Genomic DNA, 26,568 nt, shown 5'->3' with positions numbered 1-26,568 from the left:
ACAAAGCAGTTCATATCAAAGATCTTCTATTTGTGCTGACCAGTGCACTGCCTCCAGAAACTGGTCGCTTAACCGACTAAACAGAATAATAAATGCACTGGCAGAACTGATTTTAATGGTCCGATTATGCATTCAGGAGATTCCCATATCCCCATTACTCCAAACTGAAAGAGAAGGATAATATGAGCATAATAAACAGGAGATTTTCACGGCTGCCTAACCCCCAGAGGTCCAACCCCTTTCTCTTTTCTTTTCCTCCATCGCTTCATTCCCGGGTTCATGAGTGACAGCACAATTAAATGAGTACAGCAGTGAAGCATTAAGGGACCAGCCACATGTCACAGAGATGTCATAAGCTGTCTGTCCAGTCAGCCTGGCTGCTAGGGAAAGACTGTGTTTGTGGGTGTGTGTGTGTGTGTGTGTATGCGTGTGTGTGGTTTTATGTGACAGGGATGTTAAGCAGCAACATATTGCCAGATGGAGTTTCAGCCGTTCACTATTCATAATAGTTTTAATGGTCCTAGACGGGATGAATGGAGAAGAAGAGTGAAGAAAAGGTAGAAACATTGAAGAGTTGTGTTCCAGACAGCAGGTTTGATTTAAAGCTGTGATTCTAAACTCTATTATTCAGCTGGATGTATTGAGCTGTTACTCAATTACTCTTTTAGTCCCTGGAAAGCAAAATACATGTGTACATTTCCGCTATCAAAAGATAATTTTGTTTTTAAAAGATATTTGGAAAGAATTGTGCAGTTCACAGTTTTCAAAAAGTGAATCGTTATTAGTATTTGTTTTATATGTGATAGTAAGCAGCTTATTTGGACTGTAGACAATTGGCTGAATTTGTAAGGCTTCCCGTTAGGCTCAGTGAGGGTTTTCCAAAATACTTTATGAAATGTATTAGATACAAATAACCAGTCTATTTGAAAAATAATCACAGTCATTTATAATAAAGTGATAATAAATGTTGCAACAACGTGTAATGTTTGTCAAGAAGCACTTTAGGCAGCTTTCTAAGGAAGTTGAGTAACTCTGATAATGCAACTCAAAAGATTAAATATTCTTGTTGTATTTTTTTTATCTAAATGTAAGACTCACAAACACAGCTCAATAACTGATTCAGTTCCCTGGCAAAATTTAATTTCAGATTACACTGATTAGAAAGTTATGCCTCAATAAACTGTCCCTCTTAATTTCCCTCTAATTTCCCTTCCCTCAAATTTGAGGACAGAACCAACTCATGTTTTTTTTTTCCTTTGATAAGTGATTTTTGTTCCTACAGGGGTTTGTGACCTCTTTTGGAAATATGGAGCCTTTTTTTTTTTTAATTGGTGTGTGCCTGTGATGTTTGCCTCGTACATGTGCACACAGATGTGGCTGAAAGGATACAAAGTGCTGCCAATGGTTTCAGGGTACTCCTGTGCTCTGCAGGTGGCTGTAAGATGCAAAAAGACGCAGCAGTGTGCCAACAGAGACTGAGGGGAAGTAAACATTGATGTACACATTTTGCTTTGCAAATGTTTTATGAAACAGGATGTTTTATGAAACAGGATGTTAATTCAACGTGTTTGGGGACCTCAGGGATACACAAAATGTGTTTTGAGTAGCACTAAATGTAAACATCCTTTTGTTTGTTTATAAATAAAAAACATGGCCCAAGTTTTGCGTATTATAACTGTTGTTGATTACTTGGATTATTGGAGAACTTATAAATTATGTTTGGAGGACATCTGTGAAGGACAAAAAAACACAGAAAAGTATGGCTCACTATCTGCTTCTCGTTGAGGTTCCCCGAGCTGTAGGTGGTGGCCAGGGTGGAGGAGCAGGCCTCGCTGTACCAGGGGACATTCCCATTCTGGGTGGAGCTGCTGATGGACAGGGTGTAGATACTGTTGGTGTAGCCATCGCAATTACAGCTGTCCTTCTCCCTCCCTCCGTTACCAGAGGCCCACACAAAGATAGAGCCCAAACCACCACGACCCTGGAGCAAGATGCACAGAAATTGATTTATTGATTCATTCATTTATTTATTATCAAGTCCTTGGACCAGCACTAAGCAGAAATAACTTCATCTCATTGAATCTTTGAAAAGGAATACCAATTATACAAGGGCAAATTCATTTAAAAACAGGCCCATTAAAAGTCAGCATCCATCACAAGGGCTGTGTGGTCACCCCATAAATTAAAAAGAACTAAATATCACATGACAGCAATGCATTAGAAAAAGGCACTGTAAGACTACAGCTCATAGTGATAAATCATCCAACCTCTCAGCCTTTGAAGTGCAATAATATTCACCTAAGAGTCTCTTGTTGTTTTGAGTGGAACTGTCTCTCTCCGCATTGATCAAACACAGCTATGCACCACCATCTGACAGCACCATCACTGTGGTAAGTATCTGTGTCGTCAGTTTCAGCATCTTCAATCAGCTCTGTGGTACATGCCTGGACTCGTATAGCTCTGTAACAGGAGTCAGTTTGCTGGCTGGATGTTTTTATTCATCTAGAGCGGATGTGAAAGTTTTTATATCCTGACTTATTCAAGAGATTGCCACTGAATAACTAGATGGACTTGTGACATGATCATGTGGTCCCCTAATATAAAGATTACTAGGATACTTGCAGACGAGTTTATTAAGATAAGCGCCCTCAATATATCTTGTTAGGCATGTTTTTGGAGCGCTATGATAAGACATGCTAATCAAAGACACATTCTGAAGCTCCATTAATCGCGTGATCAGACAAAAACAACCTTGATTTACACTTGAAGAGACCATGTGTAGTCTAATTGAAAGAGCTGAAACAAAACCAAGACGAGCTGGCAGATACACAAAGCTCTTCAAGTTAAAAAAAGAAAAAAATTAGGAACTTTTTATTCGTTCTTTCCGTCAGGGCTGCATCTAATAATTTCCAAGATTTTCCTCCCTGGTGGCTTTCACAGGACATTCCCTTCCATACATAATTGTCGGGGTAAAAAAAAAAAACTGCTTTGTTCCTGCCGCTTTGTCCTCTCATGCTTGAACAGTTCAATTACTAAGTGCTGAAAGGAAGCAACACACAGGCTGTAAATAATTTCACACACACACACACACACACACACACACACACACACACACACACACACACACACACACACACACACACACACACACACACACACACACACACACACACACACACACACACACACACACACACACACACACACACACACACACACACACACACACACACACACACACACACACACACACACACACACACACACACACACACACACACACACACACACACACACACACACACACACACACACACACACACACACACACACACACACCTCTGTAACTCCATGCAGAAAGGCTTCTTTGGCAAGTTTGGCAGGTCCATCCACAGTTTTGCCGTCATCCTCCGGGCCCCAGCTGGCGCTGTAGACGTCAATGTGCTGGGGATTCAGACTGAGAGACTGTGCCTCCACCATGTCAGTCACCTCACCATCCAGCATGCGCACACCTGCAGCCGCACATGCAAAAAAACACATTAACATACAGATGCACACAATGACACAACATGTATATCATAACAGCAGCTTAAATCACACAGCCCCTTATAATTCTTGATAACAGACTTAAGGATTTTCTTAAAGGGAAACCTTAAAGATTTGACACATCTAGCATGTCAGTACTAGTTCCTGTTATTACCCTGTGAAGACCAGACTGTGTGCTCATGTACAGCAATGATTGGCATACACAGCAACGCTGCAGTGCTGTCAGATATTCATATTTACACACTTTTTTGCAATGTTGTACAGCCTGTACCGCACATGTAGTGTGGCAGCACATGATGCTGCTGTGTATTTTTTGTGCATTCACTTTAATATTGTCATTTACACCACCATGTAAATCAACGCCAACTCTATTGATTCACTCCAGCACTGGAGCCAGTTTGTAAAACATAGAAATAGAATGAGATGAACTGCATTGTGGGTGAGCTGCCTCCTCAAGTGTGACGCCGATTTCTGAGGCTGGAGATTCAGATAAAAAGATAAAAGAAAGAAAGAAAGAAAGAGAGAGAGATAGAGAGAGAGAAAGAAAGAAAGAAAGAAAGAAAGCGTTAGACGTGTTCCTCAACACGCCTGGATAGAATTGGTATAAGTGAGTATTGATCACCAGCTTTCTTTTATTGTAACAAAAGTAAAAATCGAGCTCATATCAGCAGGCTTCAAAAAAGGATGATTTATGATTGAAAGTGATCATTGATTGTGTTCTGACGAGATTGAACACGCTAACAATGCAGGAAAGGCACATAGAGAGTTTTTGTTGTTGGCGGAAGCCTATTACCTTCCCCTCAAGTTCAGAGGGTTTTTCCTTTAACAGAACTCTTCCCCTGTCTCCAAACATGCACCCTCAGAGAAAGTGGTGAAAAATCAAATACCCTAAAAGCAAACTAATTTCTCTCAGTTTCTGCATGGCATGTCAGGTAACTGCACACTGATCTTTATGGGTTAACAGAACTCAGCTCTGGGTCTTTGAAGTCCTCCAAAAGCATCAAACACATGATGGGCTGCTAGTGTTTCCATGGCAGCCTGCATTTCTGTGAGAGGGCCATGTGATTCGCTAAACTCAAGTATCTTCAGTACCCTTCAAAAAGAAAAAAGAAAAACATCCATCCCTACAACGAGAAATAAAGGATGATGAAAAAAACAGTTCTTTTAATCTTTTTGTCTGTACAGGGCAGAATTATAATCAATGTCAACAGGCTTAATGGAAAGTGAGCAGATTCTAGTCTACTTAGTCAAACAAACAACTTTCGCTTATTAACTCTTGCTCACATTTAAGTTTTATAACATTTTACATCTAATTTAATTGTTGGCTGCTCTTTTTGCCTCCATTTGAGAAGACTTAATCCTTGTTTCAAACAAAGTAGAAGTCAGACATAATCCCTAAAGTGATACTCACAATTTTGGGGAAATATGTTTTTTTTTGTTTTCTTGAATTTAGTGAGATGAGACGATTGAATGCACTCCTGTCCGTACGCAACATATGAACCTAAAACTGGCATGCATAGTTCTGCTTTGCATGTCTTAAGACTGAAAAACGTGGAAACAGTTGGAATGGCTCAGTCTGAACTGAAGGTTATAAAATTAAACAAAAGTACTTTTGAGAATGACTGTACAAATATTTCCCAAAATGTGGTATTTTTGCTTGAAAAATTACATGTAAGTTGACCGAACAGACAGATAATAAATTCCTGAAAATAGCCTTGGTGGAGACCCTGAGGGAGAGGAGCTCTGAGCTGACATTTGCAGTAACTCTGTGTTATATTTATTGTCATTTTGTCGGGTCTGAGGGGTTTCTTTCAGTTCACCTGAAGGACTTCTTTGAGCCCTGACACACTCATGTATAGTAGAAGATCTAAGCCAGCCAAAATGTGTTTGAATCTAGCATGAAATATTTCACAGGAGTCTCCTGGGTGAATAATATGTTACAGTACAGCAGGTGGCATTGGTGGGAAAGTGGACAGGTTAGGAATCAGAGACGCTTTTGCACTGCTGTTCCTGTATTCAGCCGTTCCAATAAATTCTCTCTGGCCACCAGAAGGACTAAACTGGCCCAGCTGGCTTGGATTTAAAACATTTTATTTTGGTTTTTGATGTTTAAGGGAAAGCTGGCTTTCTGTTTACAGTTCATGTCTGACCTGCAAAATCTTGACTACTCAGTTTTAACTGGGTCAGATCAGTGATAAGTGAAGGTCTGGCTCATCACTGCTCCTCGTACCAGGAAGTAATTCATCCCTTCACCAGCTACCATGAGCACCATGAGCTTACTTTCACATATCAAAAAATCAAACTAAGACTTTATAGGATGGAAATAAATGTTGAGGGAGGAATCAAATGTTTGGAAATAAGATTTGTTTATTTGAATAACTGCTTCAATTTTAAATATTTTTAAGCTTGAGTTTTTAAGTGTTAGAAAAATAGTCCTTGTGGTTTAAACACGGTCTTGTCAGAGATTTGAATCTGCTCCGTCAGTTTTGAAATGTTGTGTGGATTTTTTTGAGCAGTAGCAGTAGCTAGTGAGCTAGCCATCAGCAACAGCTACCAATAACTGTTTCTTGTAATTTAGTAATTTTAAATTGAATCTAATGTGTTGTAACAATGGCTGATGAAGGGTTAGTTAACAAAGAGGCTTTTCCATGAGTAGAAGTTTGCAGCTGATGTTTTCTGAACCATAAATCATTTATTGACATAGCAAGCAGCAAAGCTATTCAACTGGCATTTATAGATGATGCTAATGTATTTCTGAGAGATAATATGCATACATCTTTCTGATTCTACTGATTTATCAAAACACCAGGCTGCCTCCTGCTCAATGTTCATGCCCACACACATCTACTGGCTGTGTTAAAAAAAGTTGAATGCCATGTGGTGTGTTCCTGCCTGCCATCTGGAATGATCATAAAGACGTTATAACACTCGGAGAGGTAATGAAAGCATGCCCCAGGAAAAAGGAGCTCCTGTAGTTAAAACATTACACATTATCAAAGCATAAGACACTGCAAGTCATTCTCAGCACAGGAGCAAGTTATAAGCAAACACAAAACACAAGCACATGTAGTAGAAATGTGACCATATAAAAAAAAAAAAAATCAGCTTTGATCTTTATATCACATTTAATTTAGATAACTACTGGGATAAATAAGCTTACATAAAACATCATGAAATAATAATAAAATAAGTTGTTCAAATGAAAAATGTATACAAATCAACGTTGTTGTTTTTGAATATCACAAAGCCACTGAAGATTCTTTTGAAGAACGAGAACAGAAAGTTTTAAAAAAGCGTCCTCCCTGAAGGCAGAAGCAAAACAACACATCAGGGTGCAAATCCTTTTTAGAACAAACAAATTCATATTTAAATATATTTTCGACATTCAAACTTTTTATCTCTGGCAGAGGAAAATGTTCTTAAAATAATAAAATCCTTTCATAATTAAAATATGATGTTTTCTACTAACATTGCCACTCTGTAGTCATCATCTGCCCTTCAAGCAAAGACCCTGTACTACATGTTTCATCTAAATCCACATTCTGTTTGTAAAGTAAATTCATACCTTGTCTTCAAAAATATACGCCTGCTGAAGTTTGGTAAAGTACAAGGTGACATTAAAGCGAACAGAAAGTGAGTATAAGTACACAGGCTTGTTAAAAAAATGATGTTTGAGTTTAACCTTGATCCCTCTTTGACTCAGTCTTCATTTCCAAGCTTGCACAACATTGGCACTGCCACAACTATCTTCTGTACAGATAAACAACACTTAGACAGATGACTACATTTAAAAAAAGAATAGCTTGTCCAAATTCTCAAACCAAGAAATCTTCAATCTTTAAGGTTAACCAAAGCCTTGTTTTCCACCTTGCCTGAAATAACGCATTAGATGCTGATAAATTATCAGAGTGGTTTGTGATTTGGACAAACCGTTTCAGCTTTACCCATTACAAAAAAAAAAAAAAAAAAGTTTGGTCATTTGCTTTCTAGACAAAAATTTGGGAAGAAAAATGTGTCAGATGAAAAACAAAGAGATAAAGTGACAGAGACAGAGTGCAGGCCAGATATATTTTCTATTTATTTCATTAGCTCAGCAGTGGAAGGCAAAACAAGTCTGCATGGCATAATGTTGGTGACGGTCGATGGGTGATGAAATATTCTCGACTAAAGTGACACATTTAAGTGAGTGTGGCTCAGGAGCAGAGGGGGCCGACACCACAGCAGGGGAACAACAAGGTCTCGACAAATGTTTTTTTGACGATTTGACTCCAGCCTGTCTGTGGCATCACTTCAAAAGATTCTTGATCTGCCTTTAACAAACTGAAGACAGCATTTTCAAGCCCTCCGTCTCTTTCAGACACCAAAACTAGACGTCCCTGAACACAGTGAGTTAGCAGTTTACAAGCTACATCTGTACAACATAATGTGAAACAGCAAAACTGCTACAAAGCCAGCTATATTCCTATATTGCTGTGCTTTTGTCAAGAAGGTTTTAACACAACTGTGCTATTTATGTTGTCTCCGCTACATGTAGCTATGGGATTATGCTAAAAGTACACGCTAAGAGTGTGCATTATGTTTTGTCTGCACCATTTTTCAGTAGATACTGACATATAAATTTGACATTAAGTGAAAACATGTTGCCTTAAAACTGCCATTTTTAAACTTTACAATAAGATGTTTCAATACCATTACTCTGTAAAAAACGAATACACTTACTGTGAAGAATTCCTAATGTATAGAAATCTGAAGAATTCCTAATGTATAGAAATCTGCAGATGTGGTTCCCTGGCATCAAGGTGATGCTAGGGATTATTTAAACAATTATCGTCCCATCCCAAATTACCCTGTCTTGCAATAGTTATGGAATCTTTAGTAAATAACCAACTCAAGCCCTAAAAGTGCATGTGCCCGGTTTCAGGATCACTTGTTTGACAGGCCTCAGTGTGTTAAGTTAGGTCACCGTAAATAGGAATTTTTGTTCATTAATAGAGGTGTGCCACAAGGTTCACTCTTGGGTCCCATGCTCTTCATTGTATATATTTATGACATTGTTTCTTCTTTGAATGGTTGTCATGGGCATCTCTATGCAGACAACACTATTTTGTATTGTATTGCAGATTCTGTAAAATTAGCCATCAAAAACTTGTAACTTGAATTGAACAGTGTATTGGCGAGTCACATAACGACTTTGGTGATGCTAAGGATTAAGAGGCATGAAGTGCCCGGGAAAAGGACTGAAACTAAAACTACAGAACATGTATTTCAGCAGTTCTGTCAGTCACAAAAGAAAATGAAACCAAGGTTTTTCCTTACGGGAGATCAAATAAATCACTGTCTTGTTTTGAGCTGACCGTACCTCCAATCTTGGCATTGTAGGCCACGCCGACTCCACAGAATCCATTGTTGGCCACCGCAGCAACTTCTCCTGCACATCTTGTCCCATGCCTGGAAAGAGGAAAGATAGAGGAAATTAGATGGATATTAATATAGCAAACCACTTATCGTTGTGCAAGAGTCATTATTCTAATGACATAGTGTTTTACTATGTAAACTGTGACAGCAGAGGTAGCATTCATTTCTAAAAACAGCTGCTTGTGTAAAAATGTCCTTCCCTAAAGTAGAATGAGAAAAAGCTAACTCAGAGAAATGTTCTTGGCTTCAATTCTTTAAAGCAAATATGAATTCCCACATCAGTCCAAAAGAAAACATTCAGTCTATCAATGCAGACCACTGTTCATTATCTATAGCCTTCTAGCATTAAGGACCTTCGAATGGCTTAGGGCCTTGAGACAAGCTAAAGAAGAATCAGATGACATGTCACACATACAGGGGGTGAATAAGATTTGCTGTTTTCACAATGGCTGTTTTATTAAACCTGGGCCCGTGTAGTAAGCTCTAGCTGCAGGCATCGCAGTGTAGCGATCCAAGGAGCTGCTACAGAGGAGCTGATCATCACATTCCAGTCAGGTGCACTCTCATGGTCTGCCAGATGGATTTGCACCATTAATGCCCTTCAAACCTGAACACAACCCCCACTGGAGTGCAGCCCTTAACAGAGAGGAATGCTGGAGCCTCGGAAACACTGTGCCACACCAGGAAACAAGAGAAACGCATGAAATTCACTGCTGACGGAACTTTCTATGCCAGTAGGCCTCCATTAAGGCAGTCAGGGTATCAAGCCAAACCACAAACACAAGAATTAAATGAACCTGGATGCAGTACATATCCTCCTCTGACACATTAGTATTATTTTTACTGACAGGATTTAAGGGAAATTTAATTTAAGGGTAGTCTGCAATTAAAGATATTTCATTTAAGTGTTTAATGAGTATTAAACACGCATTATATGATCTCTCTGTTTCAAAACAATAAAGATGCAGTTTGATGAAGTGTTGCTGGAGCAGTCATGTTCACGTACGGTTTTAACCCTATGCCATTTTAGTCAGATGAATTAGCTTTCTAACAAAGAGTTATTTGATTTAATAATACATCACAGAAATTGAATTACCTGAAGAGCAATTAAAACAGTTCACAATAGAGAAGTCCGAGGTCACAAAAGCCACAACCTGTTTTTATTCAGCTGTCTTATTCACAGTATTCTGAAGACTTCTGCTTTCATTAAAGACACTGGTATAATGACACAAGGTCAGAGAATTATAATTCCTCAGCAGGTCCTTAGAGATCTTTTTAGACACGGGGGTGAGCTAAAAAGAGCAGAGGTTAATGACAATGTCCCAGTCCAAATCAGCATCATAAATCGAATGTGTCACAGGACTTTATTTGAATAAAGTCAGAGGTTGTTAAGACCCAAGAGGTGAAGGTCTGCCGGATGATTAAAAACACAAAAGTAAACACACACACACACACACACACACACACACACACACACACACACACACACACACACACACACACACACACACACACACACACACACACACACACACACACACACACACACACACACACACACACACACACACACACACACACACACACACACACACACACACACACACACACACACACACACACACACACACACACACACACACACACACACATAAATGTCATCTGGACATTTTCTCAGAGAACTTTATCTCAACATTCCTGGAAGTGCTAGTCTGTTGACTTTGGAGTCTGATGTCTGACAGGCAGCATCTGTGTTTGTGATGTAGCTGAAGATAAGAAGCAGCTCAGGTGTCTGTATTGGATGCAGAGCATGCATAGGCTTATAACTTCAGTGTTCATCTGAGCCTTTTTTCAAATTTCTTTTTGACACATTCATTACAGTCACTTACATGGTAGACTGATTCATAGCATACAAATGCTGATACGGAGTGGAAGCTCTCAGTTTCTGTAACTGATTATGCAAGAAAGACTTGCACAATCAGGTTTCCGGGAGTGATTTTCCCAGGAGTGATAAAATGGATACAAGGAGAATCCTTCTACTGCTCCCACTCAGTGTTTGGGTCAATAAGAATATGAAGAAGAGTGCATCAGTGGGTCAAACACTTTATTGAAATGTACTTGTGAAAGCAGCCTGCTCGCTGCTATTAATTTACCAAGGGGTCTGTAACATAAAATCGTTTTCATTTTTCATTTAACTATCCATATAATGATTAGGAGCAGAAGTATTTTGGTAGGAATCAAGATGGTTAGTTCAGCTAATGACTTTTACAATGAAATGTGGCTCTTTAGGTGATGGTGGAGAAAAACATTCAGAACTAAAAGAAAACCCTCATTGGCCCTATTCCTTTTCTATAAAGCTGTGATCTGATCCAATGACAGCTCGCCTCCGACCCCCTCTGACCTTTAACAGTATAAGCTCAATAGGCAATGGATGGAATTGCTAAAATAGTTTCAGATTACTTTTAAATATCAATAATTCATACATTTTCCAGTTATTTTCCTTGTTAAACAAAACATAATGTGTTCCAAAAAACAGTTAGAAAATGTGTGATGTGTAAATTTAACAAAAAAAAAGCCTTAGATCTGAGAGCACAGAGGCAGATAGGGGATAATGACTATCTAAAGCACATGTATTACAGTTAATAAAATAATCTTGAACCTGCTCTGACCTTTCTAAAAATTAATCTATCAGCGTGACATTATGTGCACACACAGCCTTAAGCCTTCATGATGCTTCACTACACCAGTAAATGTTAATTTATATCACAAATTATTCTAATAGTGTATGGCACTAATCCCCATATGCAGGATTATATCATAGCTAATTAGAAGCCTTGACTGTGTGAGTTCATATGTCAACTGAATGAGCAGTCACAATGAGACGCCTGAGGGAGCCACCAGTCCTCTGACAATAAGAGCAAGGTTTGACTTCATATCCTCAATTTCTCTGTGCGTACACATTTCTACAGATAGACTGACATCACATGAAACCAGACCCGGATCCAACCTCCAGGCTCAGTGTGTTTTAGAGAGGAGGCTGGAGAGAGGTGACAGCACAGCTGCACTGGAGATCATCACATGAAGGGCTGCAGTGAAAATAGTCCCGGACATTGTCTGCAGGAACAAAGAGCTGTTTGTCACGACAAGCACATCATTGTTCAATCAGTTGTTAACAAGTACCAGGGATTAATTATCACTGCCAGAATATCTGTCTGATAGATGGTTCTCTGACACACGGGCACTCACAGGCTTTATTTCCTCACTGGTACTCACAGGGATGTCTTCACTCTCAGCTGCATCCACTTCTTCAAAGCACAACAAGAATCCTGCTTGAAGCTAAAATCCCAATGACTGTTTTCAATGAGTGCTCTTTAACAATAAGAAAAAAAACATTTGGGTTTTTGTCAAAGACTTTAATATCTTGGCCAGTCATTCAACAAGTGGTTGTTAAAGGATTTGTTGAGGAAAAGATTTAACTTGATCTGATCTCAAGCAATGACCTCGTGTTCTAGTACAACAACACCTACTTACTGAACTTAACACTATTACAGTAGTTTCATAGGCACATTTTGTTAGAAGTCACTTAGTCTGGTTTGGCCAGTTTGGGACAATTTGCTATTTATTTTAACAGCAAGACTTTGTCAAGAATTTGTCACAAGCCTCATTACTTGGGTTTGGGGGAAAATTGATATGGCAATATATCGTGGTCCTGATTCATGTGATAAAATTAAAAAATAACAAATATGGATATTCAAAGAAAACAATCTAAGGTACTCTTAACAAATTTCCCTGACAATTTCACTCATTGTGCCACTACCTCATGACTCCTCATGGTGGTGCTTAAGTCATGAGTGAGAGTAACTTGAACAAGAGTAAATTGGCCAAAGAAAAAGTTGACAGCAGGATAAAAGAAGAAGTCAGCGTCATAATTTTGTATTCATCAGATTATCAGATATCATGATGTTTCATTATACGATTATTTTGCAATAAATCACTTATTACACAATAGCTGGCTTGTGATATTATCCTTATCGTGGTCAACATATTGTGCTTATTGTATATTGTGTATCGTATTGTGAGTTATCCTGCTATTCCCTACACTAATCCTCACACTGTTTTTTAAATTGAAAAAATGAACACAGTACTGTGAAGACACATCATAAATATCACTGAATACAAGCTGCTCCCTGACTAAAACAAAACCAAGTGAAACAATAGTCAGATAGTGTAGGTGTCTGCCAAACTTCCAACGTGATGCAAGCTCTTCACATAGCGATTAAAAGGTTCAAAATTTACAGCATCCCTTAACGAGGCAACACACAGTAAGAACAGCAAATGATTTTTATTTAAAAGACTTCTATGACTTCACTAATCCAGCCCAACAAATCCTCATGGAAAAGTTCTCCCTGTGAAAGGGGAAAGGGAGAAGATTGTGAAGGCTTATAAAAGACCTTTTTTTTTTCTTTTTTTTTCTTAGAGACAATGTGCAATAATCTCAGGATTCACGCCTCAAATGTAACGCAGATGATAAGAGATTATGGTGAACAAAGGGGAATTTCAGTAAAGTCTTGTTCCGATTACAGGCCAGGACAATCCCCATGGCAGATTCCACTCACACAGACTAACTCGGGTTACAGTTGGCTGCAGGCCCGGAGGCCAACGACATGATCAGTATTCATCCCCACAGCTGGAAGAGCCATTATCACTGTGCAGGACCTACACTGTCTCTCTTTGGAGACCTGCTCAAGAGGCATGCTTTTGTCATGAACATGTTTTAAACTGTGTCTGTTGAAGGACTGGAAAGATGTTAACCAAGACCTTTAACAGCAACACTTCCTGTCTGTGTTCATTCATTTGACACTGACAAGCACTGGTTACAGGCATTAAACATAAACAAATACAAAAATCTGTCTACTCATTGATGGTCTGGTTTGCTTTTGTAGGTCATATAGGGGTATCAGTTTCATCTTCATCGTGTTCCAGAACTTGTTCAAAAATCCTCACAGCAGCTTTGAAATGATTTTGCAGCTTCAGCCGTAAGATTTTCTTTTTTTCTTTGACCCTTTCCACTTGAACCTACCTTTTTCCCCAGATCTAATATGAAGGGATGGGGACAGCAAAAGTCGGAACCACCACCACAAAGACATATGGGTATAGGCAGCCCATTATATATTTTGGGAGCATGTAAGACCTCATCAGATAGGCAGTTCAAACATCAAGTGGTGCATCCAGACAATTTTTCCCCCAACAACTATTTTTTTAGCCAGTCTGACATTTGCCTAAAATGCCAGATCACCAGCCCATGCCTGTGTCCATCATTGCATTGATCTTTTTTTATCTTCAAAGTCCCACTCCTGGCCCCATTGAGAGTCTGCTACACAACATATTTCACTCAATTGCCTTTTCTCTCTTGCATTAGCTTAATTACTTTCTACAAAAATCATTGAGGCTCTAGAGGCCAGATAGCAGTGTTTGCTGTTCATTAGTCTTTTGGTTGCACATAGCCTCAAAGGTACATCAGAACAACTGTTTTGCTCTGCTTGTTCTTAAGTCTAGTAATGGTTCTGCCAGTTCACTAATGAGCTGGCCTTCAGGATAAAAAAAGGTCTGGACATGTTTTTAGAAGATGGTAAAGAGAAGGGTATGATGAAAGTGTCTAGAGAGGGATAAATGTAGGGGCTAGTGAAAATGAATCAGCCTTCTGTTAGTAGATCTGTTAAATCGATCCTTCATCGGTCAATGTGTGTCAACATTTCTGAATATTTTTGCATAGTCATTTAGCACTTTCCAAATGTTTTATGAAGTACATATACATCAAGATTATTTGTAATGTTTGTTGCTCATGTTGTAATAGTGTAATACATTTTTCCATGTTCCATTGTTTTGGGGGTAAGCCTTGACTTTAATTTGGAGGCATCAAGTCTAAAGAACAAAAATGAGTGTGAAAAGATGCAGATTTGGAAAGAATCCTGATATGAGTCAGAAGAAAACCTGGAAAGAGAAACACCTAGATCTCATGCCATCTTAGATAAACAAGTCGTTGAATGGTTACATTGCTGCTAAACCATCCTCACTGCTTCCTGTATGCTGGGAAAGAAAGGCAGCTTTATGAAGGTGAACAGAGTTGGGCTTCTGCAGGGAACAGATACTTACAGTCTTACACAACCTCACGCATTTTCATGCTCGCCCACAGGTTGTTTACACATGCATCTGCACCTACCCACTGCAAAGTAAGAGAAACACACACGTACACAAATACGCTCCCTCACATTTCAACCTGCCATGAGGAAGACACAGAGAGCTGGGTGGCAAGAGATAAGGGCTGAGGTGAGCGAGGGTTGGCAAGAGGAGCAGCCAGAACGAGGAAACATCAATAGTGAGTGTCTCGGCTGGGCTCTGGGCCACCGAGAGCCCCCAGAAGAGCTTATGCGTGCTTTGGCATAGATTGAGGATCCGCGGAGCTGCACCACAGGGATGTTCTCCCACATTCTTCTACAAGAAATTCCCCATTTAGGGTTTTGTTGATGGCAGTGGTGAAAACATTTACAGGCACTGGCACAGAATCATAAAAAACACTAGAATTGGGCTGAAGTATAAAGTAAAGGCATAACATTTTAATTGTCTCCATGTTTAGAGGAACTATTACTGATGACTTTAAATGTGTGAAGTTCTTTTCTAAAATAGCACACTCTATTTTGAGTTTGAAAACCATTGAACACCTACTACAGTCAGCCTCCACCTTTGATACGTTTAACAAAGCCTTTAAAGACTTTATACAGTACTGGCAAAGCTGCAGTGTGTTACGGTCATTCTCCACCTGGCTTCCCTATCCATGGAGCCCACTCCAGGACCCTGTGTCTGCTGGGGGGTGTTTGATTTCCATCCATGACAAACTATTGTTCTGTGTCTATCATCTGTTATCATAGTGAGCCTAATAATCAAAAAAGCCTCTCAGGCAGTCCAGTGCCCCACAAACCGGCAGATTAAAAGCTAATCAGAAGTTCAAGTCAAACAAGGCAGGTGGTGTGAATGAAGGAAGACAAGCACCAAGAGATTTGCTGATTCATTAATGCTGAAGAACTTAATTGAATCAATTCTCTGCAAGACATCACTGCGGTGGTAAACAACTCCTAATGTCATCAGCAGAGGCCACTGCAATAAAGATGTTTTCTTCACACACTACCTTAATCCATGTGTAGATTTACACGACTTAGCCGGGCTGCAGAAATGCCTTGGGGGTGACTGGGTGGCTTAAGAGGCTAAAAGAAAACCACAAACTCTAAGTTGGGGGCAAGCTCTATATGGAGGAAGTAATTGTGCAATTTAGGAAATTAAAAAGCATGAAACGGAGGAAAATTTAAATGTCTCGGACAAATCAAACCTCACAGGCTTTGGCCTTTCATTAGTTTGTCTCCTATAAATGTCGCCCTTTGACTCGGCAGCGGGTGATTAACAACCACATGCTTATTTACACATCAGCTGTCAGCCTTCAGACAGTGAGGGGGAAGAATTAATGAACACGTGTAATTTCATCCTGACATGACTTGCACATGCAGCAGGCATTTAGAAAAAAACACACGTGTGGTTCCAGGGCAGTCTGGAGGATAAGGAGAAGAGAAGAAAACACATTATAGTTAGAGGTTTCTACCTGTTGTCATTGAGCTGCGTGTATCGAGGCTGTGGATCTGGGTCGCCATCGTTCACATCATAGCTGGCATTCTCGTCCTTAGAGAAGAAATAAAAGATAAGCTGTCAGAGTGAGATAGAAAAAAAAATACACAGCTATTTTCAAATTCTAAGTGTGCAAATATCTGCAAAATATTAAACTTGCTATTTTTTCAGCGTGGACATGATTCTTAAAATCCATCAGCTCAGTTCTAAGAAGTCACTATCTCCGATTCAAAATCTGCTCCATTTATTCTCTTTTTATCTTTATTCTTTTTGCTGTAACTTCATGCCGACCCTGTGTGAGAAGATTTCTGTTTCAGCTCATTCAAGTCATACTCACATAGTTCTGGCTCAGGTCTGGGTGGTTCTTCTCTATCCCATCATCCAGGATGGACACCACCACCCCTTTACCTGTGTAGCCCAACTGCCACGCAGATTTGGCATTCAGGTCACGGTGGTTGCTGTTATACTGAGGATGGAGAAGGCAAATAACTTAGAATCTCATTTATCTGAGGGACACCTGAGAGCTGACAGGACTGTGCTTTTAACTAAACCCTGAAGGGCTTACTCCAAAATAGAAGGCAATCAATTAAGACATTTAGATGAGGAGTGAGCTTCAGGCAGCAGCATCCGCGACAGAAAGGGGCTGCTTATTGAGTTTCAGTCATTCTCCCTCACAGTGAAACACTGAAGTTTTTAAATGAGGGGGAAAGGGTATTACAATATTAAAAAGAGTATCTCTATTCCAAAGAGCATCACTGCATGCAAGCATTTATTGCATTCAATATCAAGCAGAGCAGCAGCACCCAGTCATGATTCTGTATGCTTTTTGATACGCTTCTGACATTCAGCTTGACCTTTGGTCCAAAGCCCTGCCTGCTTTTAATCGAGTTCAAAGCTCACCCCCTTCTTTTTTCAGACCCTTAGAATTGCAGTCCGTCACACAGGGAAAGGTTTGCTTTCCAACCTTGTAACGTCATTCACACTTCAACCATTGAGAGGAAAATCAATTAAAGCTGAATGTTGTGATCTGCAATGCTGATTCAGATTGCGGAGGCGTTATGTGTAGGATCTGCTGAGTGTCTAGGTTTCATTTTGAATATTGCACTAAAACTACGTTTTTTTTTGTTTTTCCCTTACTATCAGAATTCCTCCTGCACACTGAGAGCTTGATCTACTGCTTAAGATTTCAGCTTTGAGGCAAATCTATGATTCATCAGTGGGAAAAAAATCTGTCCTATCATTTCGATATCAGAAAAAGACTCAAACATTCATTGTAGTAACAGATGCTGACCATTAGTATCTGTCCACAAAGGACAACCTGCACACAGACCCACCCACACTCTCCTCCTCCGGCTGGCTGGGTTTGGTTTTAATGAGGCCCGATTTATTTTCTGCCAGGACAGAGAGGCAGCACACTTCTGTAAGCCGGCAACCTTTGCTTCATCTTTGTGCTTCTAAATTAATGAAACCTTTATTGACCCCAGGGGACTTTGCTTTGCACCTGAAGCATGCAAACATATCTACAAAAATAAATAACTTTTTTTCTCTTCTTCTCTTAAACAGTTTATAATTCACAAACAAATATTGATGCAAGGAGAAATTCTTATACCGGACCAAGAATGACACTTCATCTAAAGCTTTGATGCAGATAGTTTAAGGTTAAAAAGAAGCTAATTAGCATTTCAATTGGTTTCTTGGATGTTCATAATATTGCATCAGGGAGGTTAATAAGATGGTTTGACCAACATGTACATTCAGAGTGAACTGTCTCAGGACTGATAAAAAGCTTTTCCGTTGTATTTGGGGAAATCATTCCTGTTACCTAAAGGACAAACTTAAATTTGCATCAAACAGAAGCAACAAGAAATGTTGGTATCTCCAACACTTGATGCTGACTTGACATTGCCTTTCATTTTCTTAACAATGTACATGTTCAACTGTACTTTTTTTGTGTCACTGATGAAATGGTGACATTTACATTCTGCTCAGAGCTCAGCTGATCCCACCAGTGGAAAGGATCTGAGAATAGCAAAGGTTGTTGCTCCAGTTTTCATATCTCTTGTTGTTTAATGAGCTCACAACCTCACAGGCTGTCTGCAGACGCAAACAGAAATCAATCTTAGTTTTGAAGTTTTTACTCTCATACATGTTCAGCACTGCTTTAAAAACATTACTAAAGCCATAATGATACTGTTTAAGAACATTATGCATTCTCTGCTTCTTTGTAAACAGTTTCCTATCATACATTATTTAAATGAACTGCTTTATCTTCTGTCATCCAAAACTGTACCAACACAGTTTCCAGAGCTGCAATGAGCTGTACATTTCCCCCTTACTGTTAAAAGCTGAGTGCAGTTTATCAAATGTGAGGATTTGTATACTTTTTGTCATCAATTTGACAGTCAGGGGAATATCCTCTGGACATGGTGTACTTCTTGGAAAATAAATCATTTAGAGAGCATAATTTCATGCTCTGAATGTTTTATTTTTTCATTCTTTGCCCTCACATTTAATGGCCCAAACATTATTGAGAAAACATGTGGCAGATCCACTGATAATTAAAATGTTATTAGGTTGCACTTTCATTCCTGAAAGACAGTAACAAGCACTTAAATTTGACACAAAACCTTTCCAAATCCATATCCATCACAGACAGGATTTACTCAGCTATCAGTTAACTACTTTCAATTCTTGTGACTAAAGTCAGAAGCTATTATACCAAGTAACATTTATAAAACCAGGCGGCAGGCTTTTATCTGCTCATTTGCCTTTCATGCTGCTGCTAACTACTGCAACAAGGGAAGTCAGCCTGCCTCCGTCAAAGCCGAGACATTTTGAACTACTGGTGATGCAAGTCTGTTTTGCATTAGCGCGAGTCTTCTTTTGCCTGAAGCATCCTCGCAGTAATTGAAGGAAGAGTGGAGCTGAAGAGAAAATCTCAGGGGTTGTTACAGCTGCTTCTAACAGGCCAATGAATCAGTGACATTCCTCTAGTCAAACGTGAAAATCAATCAGCTGAGAACAAGAGCGCTTCAAGGTGAATCACCTCCACTTTCTCTGCTTTCTCTCTTTGTTTCAGATTCAAGCCAACCAAAAAATTGAAAAAGGATGCAATTCAGAAATCACAGACACTCTCAGTTTCTTCACTGAAAGGAGATGCTTGAACAAAAGCAGAGACACTTCTTCTGCAAACAAGACACACGTCAGCCTTTCACACCAAGACGTACATTCTTGGATGCACACTGGCTTGTCTTTTGACAGCAGAGGAAACAACATCACCACAGATTTAATTAGCTTTATTGACTTTCAGTGGATAACAAGTATTCAATGCTGATTTGTGTATGACAAACACACACACACACCTAGCTTAATGTTTAATACTCACCAGGTACCACTGGTCTCTGAACTTAGGATCCAAAGGTTCCACATAGACGTCCCTCTTTTTCCTCCGCTTTGACACCTGTTGTTCCGCCCAAGTTACCTGAACAAGGATGGCACAAATAAACAAAAACATGTACAAATTAGCAAATCAAAAACATACTTTTGAATTGATGCTCAGCAATGAAAAATACTCAAGCTGCAAAAGCAAATTTTCAGCAGGATGACGTGAGACGAAGTGAAACTAGAGACAATGGGGCATCGAGGACCCCTCACTAATCACTAATGAGACTCCACACCAGCAGGCTAATTAAATGTCTAGATTGTTGTAGAATGAGATGCACAAAGATTTAATATGCACTCGGAGAGAATCTTAACATATATGCGCACAAAGAACAAACACACAGAGGTCCATTTTCAGTATGAGTCTCACAACAACAGTAACACGGTCTGCAGCTGGCTTTCCTAATGTGTGAGCTCCTGCAGAAAGTGTTGACAGAGGCATTTTGCATACAGGGGAAAGTAAGCCTGCATCTTACTCCCTCTGCAGAATCGTGCTGGCTTTACAGCAAAAACTGGCTGGGTGGACCAGAAAAGAAACTAAATATGTCAGTGAAAGAAGACAGAGAGCTGCCTGCTGCAAGGAGGGAGCACCTGATGTGAAGGACGACCAAATCACAGCGCACCTCTCCCTCTCTCTGCAGATCACCAGAGACACAAGAGTAAAAAAGAGAAAAGAAGTGATGAAGGTCACATTAGCTGCAACGATGAAACGATGCCAATTCAGCACCAGCATAATAAGACGCTATAACGGAATCGTTTATCTTCAAGGAGTAGAGGTTTGTGCGTGAGGCGTCAGATCTGTGTCTCATATCTGTTACTGGTGAGTTTAAAATAGGGGGGAAATTTCCAGCTGATTCTTACTGGGAGGATGAGGTCAGCAGTGGGAGGTACAGCTGTGGCAGACTTCCACAGTAAACTTTTCCACTGTGAGATGGGGCTTTTGACACAATGAGTCAAAACTCAAACTACTGCTGACAAACTGTGTGTCAGCAAATGCTTTTTTGGTGAGAAAAAGTTGCCAGTTGTGGGAGGAAATAAAAGGAAGCAGTCTATGTTTGCGCAGATGGAAAAGGGCAGATAACCAAGAAAGGGCGGGGGGGGGGGGGGGGGGGGGCAACAGTTTTTTGGACCAACAGGGGATCTGACAGTCTCATTACAGTAGATACTGAGAATATAAATTAAGAATATCTCCAAAAAAGGGAGACTGGCACAACAATTTTTCACTTTTGCTCGTGTTGTCAGCATGTGGCACTTAAGAAGAAAAATGAATCTGATCTATCACATTCAGAAAACAAAGGCCTGTGTCTTGTATTCTATTCGGCTAAATTCATCAGCAGCACAGCAACAAGAAGATGAATCTAGTTAGCGTGGTAGGGGTGTCCCATGCTAAGGATTTAACAGTCAAATCTGATCTGTAAGATATTGCCTACAGTCAACTGATCGTTGATTTCTTTTTTTTTTATGCTCAATGATCCATATTCTCATTTGCAACATAAGAGATAAAACACATAATTAAACTATTTGTCTTCTAGATTTGGCATTACAATGTATTCTCTGACAGGACATATTGCACACAGAAACAAATAGATGATCAAACCACAAAATCTAAATTGAGGCGACAGTCAGACAGTGGTGACATATATATTTTTTTTATTTGTGGATTCTTTTACATTTATATAGAATGGTATATATTTGTGTGTGCATTGAAATACATTTGTGAATCCTTCTGTGTTCATTTGTGAATATTGAGACTGATCTAACTCCATTAACATTAGATGCTCGAATGTAACAATGTGTCCTCTCAATCTATAATTTATTCTTAACTGTATCACAACTTTAAAAGGATAGATTCAGATCTCTACAGTTTCTCAAAGCTTTTCCTTTGTGACCTTATTACAACAACTGATTAGTTGGAAACTGGGTGGGTCTAGAAAAAGACGTGCATTTTTTGAATGCCAGTGACTTTTTTTTTTCACACAAGCTTCCTGTATTAATCAAAACAGCAGCATTGACAGAAAAGCATTCTGTCTCATAGACAAAGACTTGTTTTTTTATATATATATATTGAGAATTTGAGAGAGACCAAATACATCTTTATAGTCTGTGAGATTGTCAGTGAGATACACAAAGCTCATTTCACTTGCGTAATAGAGTAGTGTGTTATTTCCCCTCTTCCATTTCCTTGTAATCTTTGTCATCATGCAATCCTGTGTGAAACCTTGTTTTCGCACGTATGTGAGGTAGGTGTCTGTTTCACTGCTGACTATAACATTTTTGGTTTCTTAGAAAAACGACGTGGTGTTTATTAATGAGTTGTCATCTAGGGCAACACAAGTAGTTATGTATAAAATTATGTGCAAGGCAGCTGACTGTTTATGCGCCATTTAGCTAAAATAGCTTGCATTCAATCTAACCTGCATCTCAAATAAACCCATTATCCCTGTGGTGCATGGAGTGATATTCATTTCCCTTGGTATTGTACCCTATATAAAAACATGATATGTATGCGTCCTGTGCATGCCTTTCCCTTTTCACACTTCAGCTGCAGAAGAAATGTAACAGGGATGCTACTAGGTCTATCTAGACTAACTATTTGCCCCCACGAGTAAAACTGGAGTCAATTTATTGACTTTACTGAATACAAAGATTTCAGTCCAATATTATTGATTTGTCCCTTGAACAAGTTGTCATGACATGACATAAAAAACAAGTGTAGTTTGGTCACAGGAGCAGTTGTAGAGCTATCAAGGTGCCTTTGTAATTTGTTTCACTGACCCTCTTAATAGGTGATTGTTGCTTAAAGCGAGGGCTCTGATTGGGGTCTTAATGGGCCAAACAGTACAACAACGTTTTAGAATTTCTCCAGAATATTCCTCAGCTAGTAAAGACCAAAATAGTTAGCAAGCCGCAATTCGTCAGGGTCAGCAAGTTAAGTGCCAAAAGAGTTTTTTTGACACAGACCGGCTGAGACTGATATACTTCGGAAAGGATCCCTACCGATAAAGACCATTTCGTTGTAAAGTATGATTCTTCAACCGAACACTTGAAGAGAGGTGACCTGTTGCAGGAAGACAACGATGATAATGTGGGTTAGAATTTCCCAGGGGTGTTGAGATTAACAATCTGAGCCGGTCAGTGGCAAGGAAGACCTCTTTGAGTGGCTTACTTTGCCCTCTTGGATCACACAGTAACCACTGTGGCTCATTATGTCAATACTGGCTGAGGTGATGCATGGGGAAATTCCAAAACCTTTTTGCACATTAAGAACCCTAAATATGCCAGAATAGGGCTTTGGTTCAAAAATACTTCAAAGAAAAAAAAATCACTTCTGTGGCGCTGATGGCCTAGCGGTTAGGTTGTGCCCCCTCAAAATGCAAACAACACCAGATATTTCCGGCTCAATTGTGCAAACAGTCATCTTAATGTCAAACACCTTTCCTGAAAATGTCATCAAACACAGCAAAGGCAAGACTCTCCTTCAGTCCTAATGAAATAATGGTACACATAATTGCCCTGGGTGTCTGTAGTCACTATTTACACAACGGGGATTCTAAATCAATCAGCCCTGAGAAAAATGCTTAATGAAAGCTCTATACAAGAAGCGTTATAACTTTCACTGACCCCTTTGTGGGGCAAAACTCATCATTTCACTTACAGGAACAAATCTCCTGATAGCACCTTTAACAGTGAATGCAAATGGTTTTTAATATTAAATGCCACGAACTGTTCTGAAAAATGAAAAGTGGCAACTTTATTATTAAACTAGACTTGAGATCAATAAAATGTTCGCTTCCCTCTTCACATCGAGTAAAAAGTTACACAGTCTGTGTTTTTTTTAAGCACCAAACTCATTTAGAGCAGATTTCTTAGTTTTGGCAGGAGTGATACAACAAACCTTTCCAATTTCTGTTTGTTAAAAAAATATTTTATAGTTTGACAGAACACAGAGTCCGAGAGTTGACAAACAGCGATGTCAGAATAAATGAGCTTTAGAAAATGGAACACCGTGTCGGTATTATGTGTTGAACCAGATCATGTGCACAACTAATATTCACACAGTCTGCTCGCTTCAAGTTTAGGTGGAGGATCTTTTCTGTCAAAAACAAATAAATAAAATAAATTAAAAAATCCCCGCTTGTTGATTATGCCCACCCACTGAATTGTCCTTCTTCATTATACAAACATCACATCCTCCCTCTGAGGCTACATGGAAACCTCAAATGAGGCATCATCACCATAAGGGAACATAACATCAATTACAGAACAGATCAGACTTAAAGCTAAAGCTTTTACATGTCACAGCTGCTATTATTCTTCCACAGTAATGAAACCCGCAATTATGAGCCCAACCACAAACAAACAATAGATGGTTAAGTTCAATGTTTCTTTCAACTAACAAAAACACAGGGTAAAGCAAACCCTCTAAACAAAGCAACAAGGGAACAAATCAGAAGACAGTGGAAGGCGTGTAGGTACCAGATAGACCCGAGCTTTAAATCTTCAATAGACCCTATTAACAGAGCTCTGTTAGCCAATCTATGAGACCTGGCAGAGGTCCAGGTGCTTTTGTCGGCAATTAGACCCTCTTCAAAAGGAGTTTACCGGCCCTTTTGTTCAGGCTTCATCCCGACCGTTTAAAAGCTGAGGGGACGGCCTCTCTAGAATTGAAATTTACTCCCATAAGGAATCCATTTTTTATGCTTCTATGATTGCAAAAACGGAGCAGTTGTTGCAAATGTGAGTCAAATTTGTGCAGATCTTCAGCTCCAACAGCTTTGATTGGACTTCAACTCAGAGCAAAAATCGAGCCAATAGAAGGTCTATACATCATAAAAAATGCATGAGCTTTGATAAAAAAAAAACGGAAGACTCTTACAGCACTTTTATGCAAACTCCCTTGAATAAATATACTAATGAACTAAACAAAAATCTTTCCTGTAGCTACTGACAAAGTGAGCTGATCCTTACTAAAGAGGTTCTTCCTTCCCTCAACTGTTGTGGGGAAAAAGGAATTCAACAACAGGAAATTGAGCCGCAGAGTTAAAGGAAATCCCAAAGAAGAGGTGAATCATTTCTACTTAGGATACAAACAAATCCAGCAGAACTTGTTGCACTGGTTCTATTAAGCTGAACAAGGAGACAGCATGGCCAGTGATAGTTTGGGGCAGGTTTGAGACCCTCTGCCAAGGCTGCAGATCACTTCTAACGTTTTAAATTGGTCTAGAGATTCATAAATATCCTTGATTTATTGTATACAAATTACACAAATATACAAAACATTTAATAATCAAAACCATGTGCTCAGGTTTGTAAACATCACTACACCATATAGTGACTTCATTAAACTGGAAGCAAACAACAGCAGGTCACTAGAAGACAATACAAAACTTTGACAAACATTATAAATAAAATATGTTTTACAAGCTTTAAGTAACCTAGCTTTAAGTCATTCGAGTCAATTTGACATCTGCCTTGACAAGGTCGACTGCTCAAAGAGAAGTGCTCCTAATACATGATTTAGTATAATGTCTCTCCAAAACAAAGAGAAGGGATATTTAACACCACAGCTCCACATACAATGACACCACCAGACCATGACTCAGAGCCATGAACACACAGTCCATAAAACTCTTACCTTGGGGTCTTGTTCCAGACGGACTTGTGTTCCCCTGTGTTCCGACAGCGATCTCTTAAACACTGTACGATGTCGAAAGTGATAATAATCACCAAAAGCCTGGAAAGAAAAACAAAGAGATAAGATCAGTTATCACACAAGGAAAAAAAAAATCTCACTACCTCCCTCTGTGTAGTTTGATAACACCTCATGTGATAATAGCTTCTACCAAGGATGAAATCACTCTGCTGTTGTTACCTGTACCCTTGTTTCCGATTGAATAACTATGCCAAAATACATTTACTGAACACCACAGTATCATTTCTCAGCATCTATGGACCCAAATCAGCTTAATGCATAGAGCCCTATTTATTTCACTGAAGTAAAAGAAATCCATAAATGTTGGAGCCAGACTCTACTCAGTGTATACGTGTATAATGAATCCGTCTACAATCAGTGCAGGCCATAATAATTTTTTCTGCATATTGTGCTGCCAGGTGATGCTAATGAGCTGCACTAGCCATAAAAGGTGTGCTCGCAAATACAAAATACTATTTCCATTTTCACTCCCAATAACTGTCTCCAAATCCTTGCACAATACCGACTAAAATGTTCTCCTGTGTGAAACCTGACTGATGGTCCATATTCCCCAGAGCCCCCTGAGAACCAGTACAAAGAAATATTTGTACATTTAACGTTAAAAATTGCGCTCATCAGCCAACTGATAAACCTTCTTTGAATACTAGCATGGAGTGTTATGCTTCATATGCTCTGAACTGTTAATTCATTTCATTAAAGAGAAAATGGGGAAATGCATTAAGACTGCGTCATTAACCAAATACACTGCACACACATTTCAGTAATAACACAACAGCTTGTAA

At 39.3% G+C, this 26,568-nt stretch overlaps 1 protein-coding gene across 3 annotated transcripts in view; it reads right to left on the bottom strand.

Annotated features, from left to right (window-relative positions):
* Window positions 1-26,568, bottom strand: part of furina (furin (paired basic amino acid cleaving enzyme) a) — a 76,821-nt gene that overhangs the window by 10,067 nt on the left and 40,186 nt on the right. For all 3 annotated transcript variants that reach the window (XM_061045595.1, XM_061045605.1, XM_061045615.1), the window contains exons 3-9: window positions 25,709-25,807; window positions 20,018-20,113; window positions 16,970-17,098; window positions 16,610-16,686; window positions 8,906-8,994; window positions 3,340-3,512; window positions 1,769-1,981 (exon numbers count right to left, since the gene is read on the bottom strand). In XM_061045595.1, the coding sequence (XP_060901578.1) occupies window positions 1,769-1,981; window positions 3,340-3,512; window positions 8,906-8,994; window positions 16,610-16,686; window positions 16,970-17,098; window positions 20,018-20,113; window positions 25,709-25,807 (876 nt within the window). The remainder of the gene's footprint in view (window positions 1-1,768; window positions 1,982-3,339; window positions 3,513-8,905; window positions 8,995-16,609; window positions 16,687-16,969; window positions 17,099-20,017; window positions 20,114-25,708; window positions 25,808-26,568) is intronic.

The sequence above is a fragment of the Labrus mixtus genome, chromosome 1, assembly GCF_963584025.1.
Source record: "Labrus mixtus chromosome 1, fLabMix1.1, whole genome shotgun sequence".
Lineage (NCBI taxonomy): Eukaryota > Metazoa > Chordata > Actinopteri > Labriformes > Labridae > Labrus > Labrus mixtus.
The sequence above is the reverse complement of the archived record's forward strand: the minus strand, read 5'-3'. Positions and strand labels throughout refer to the sequence as shown.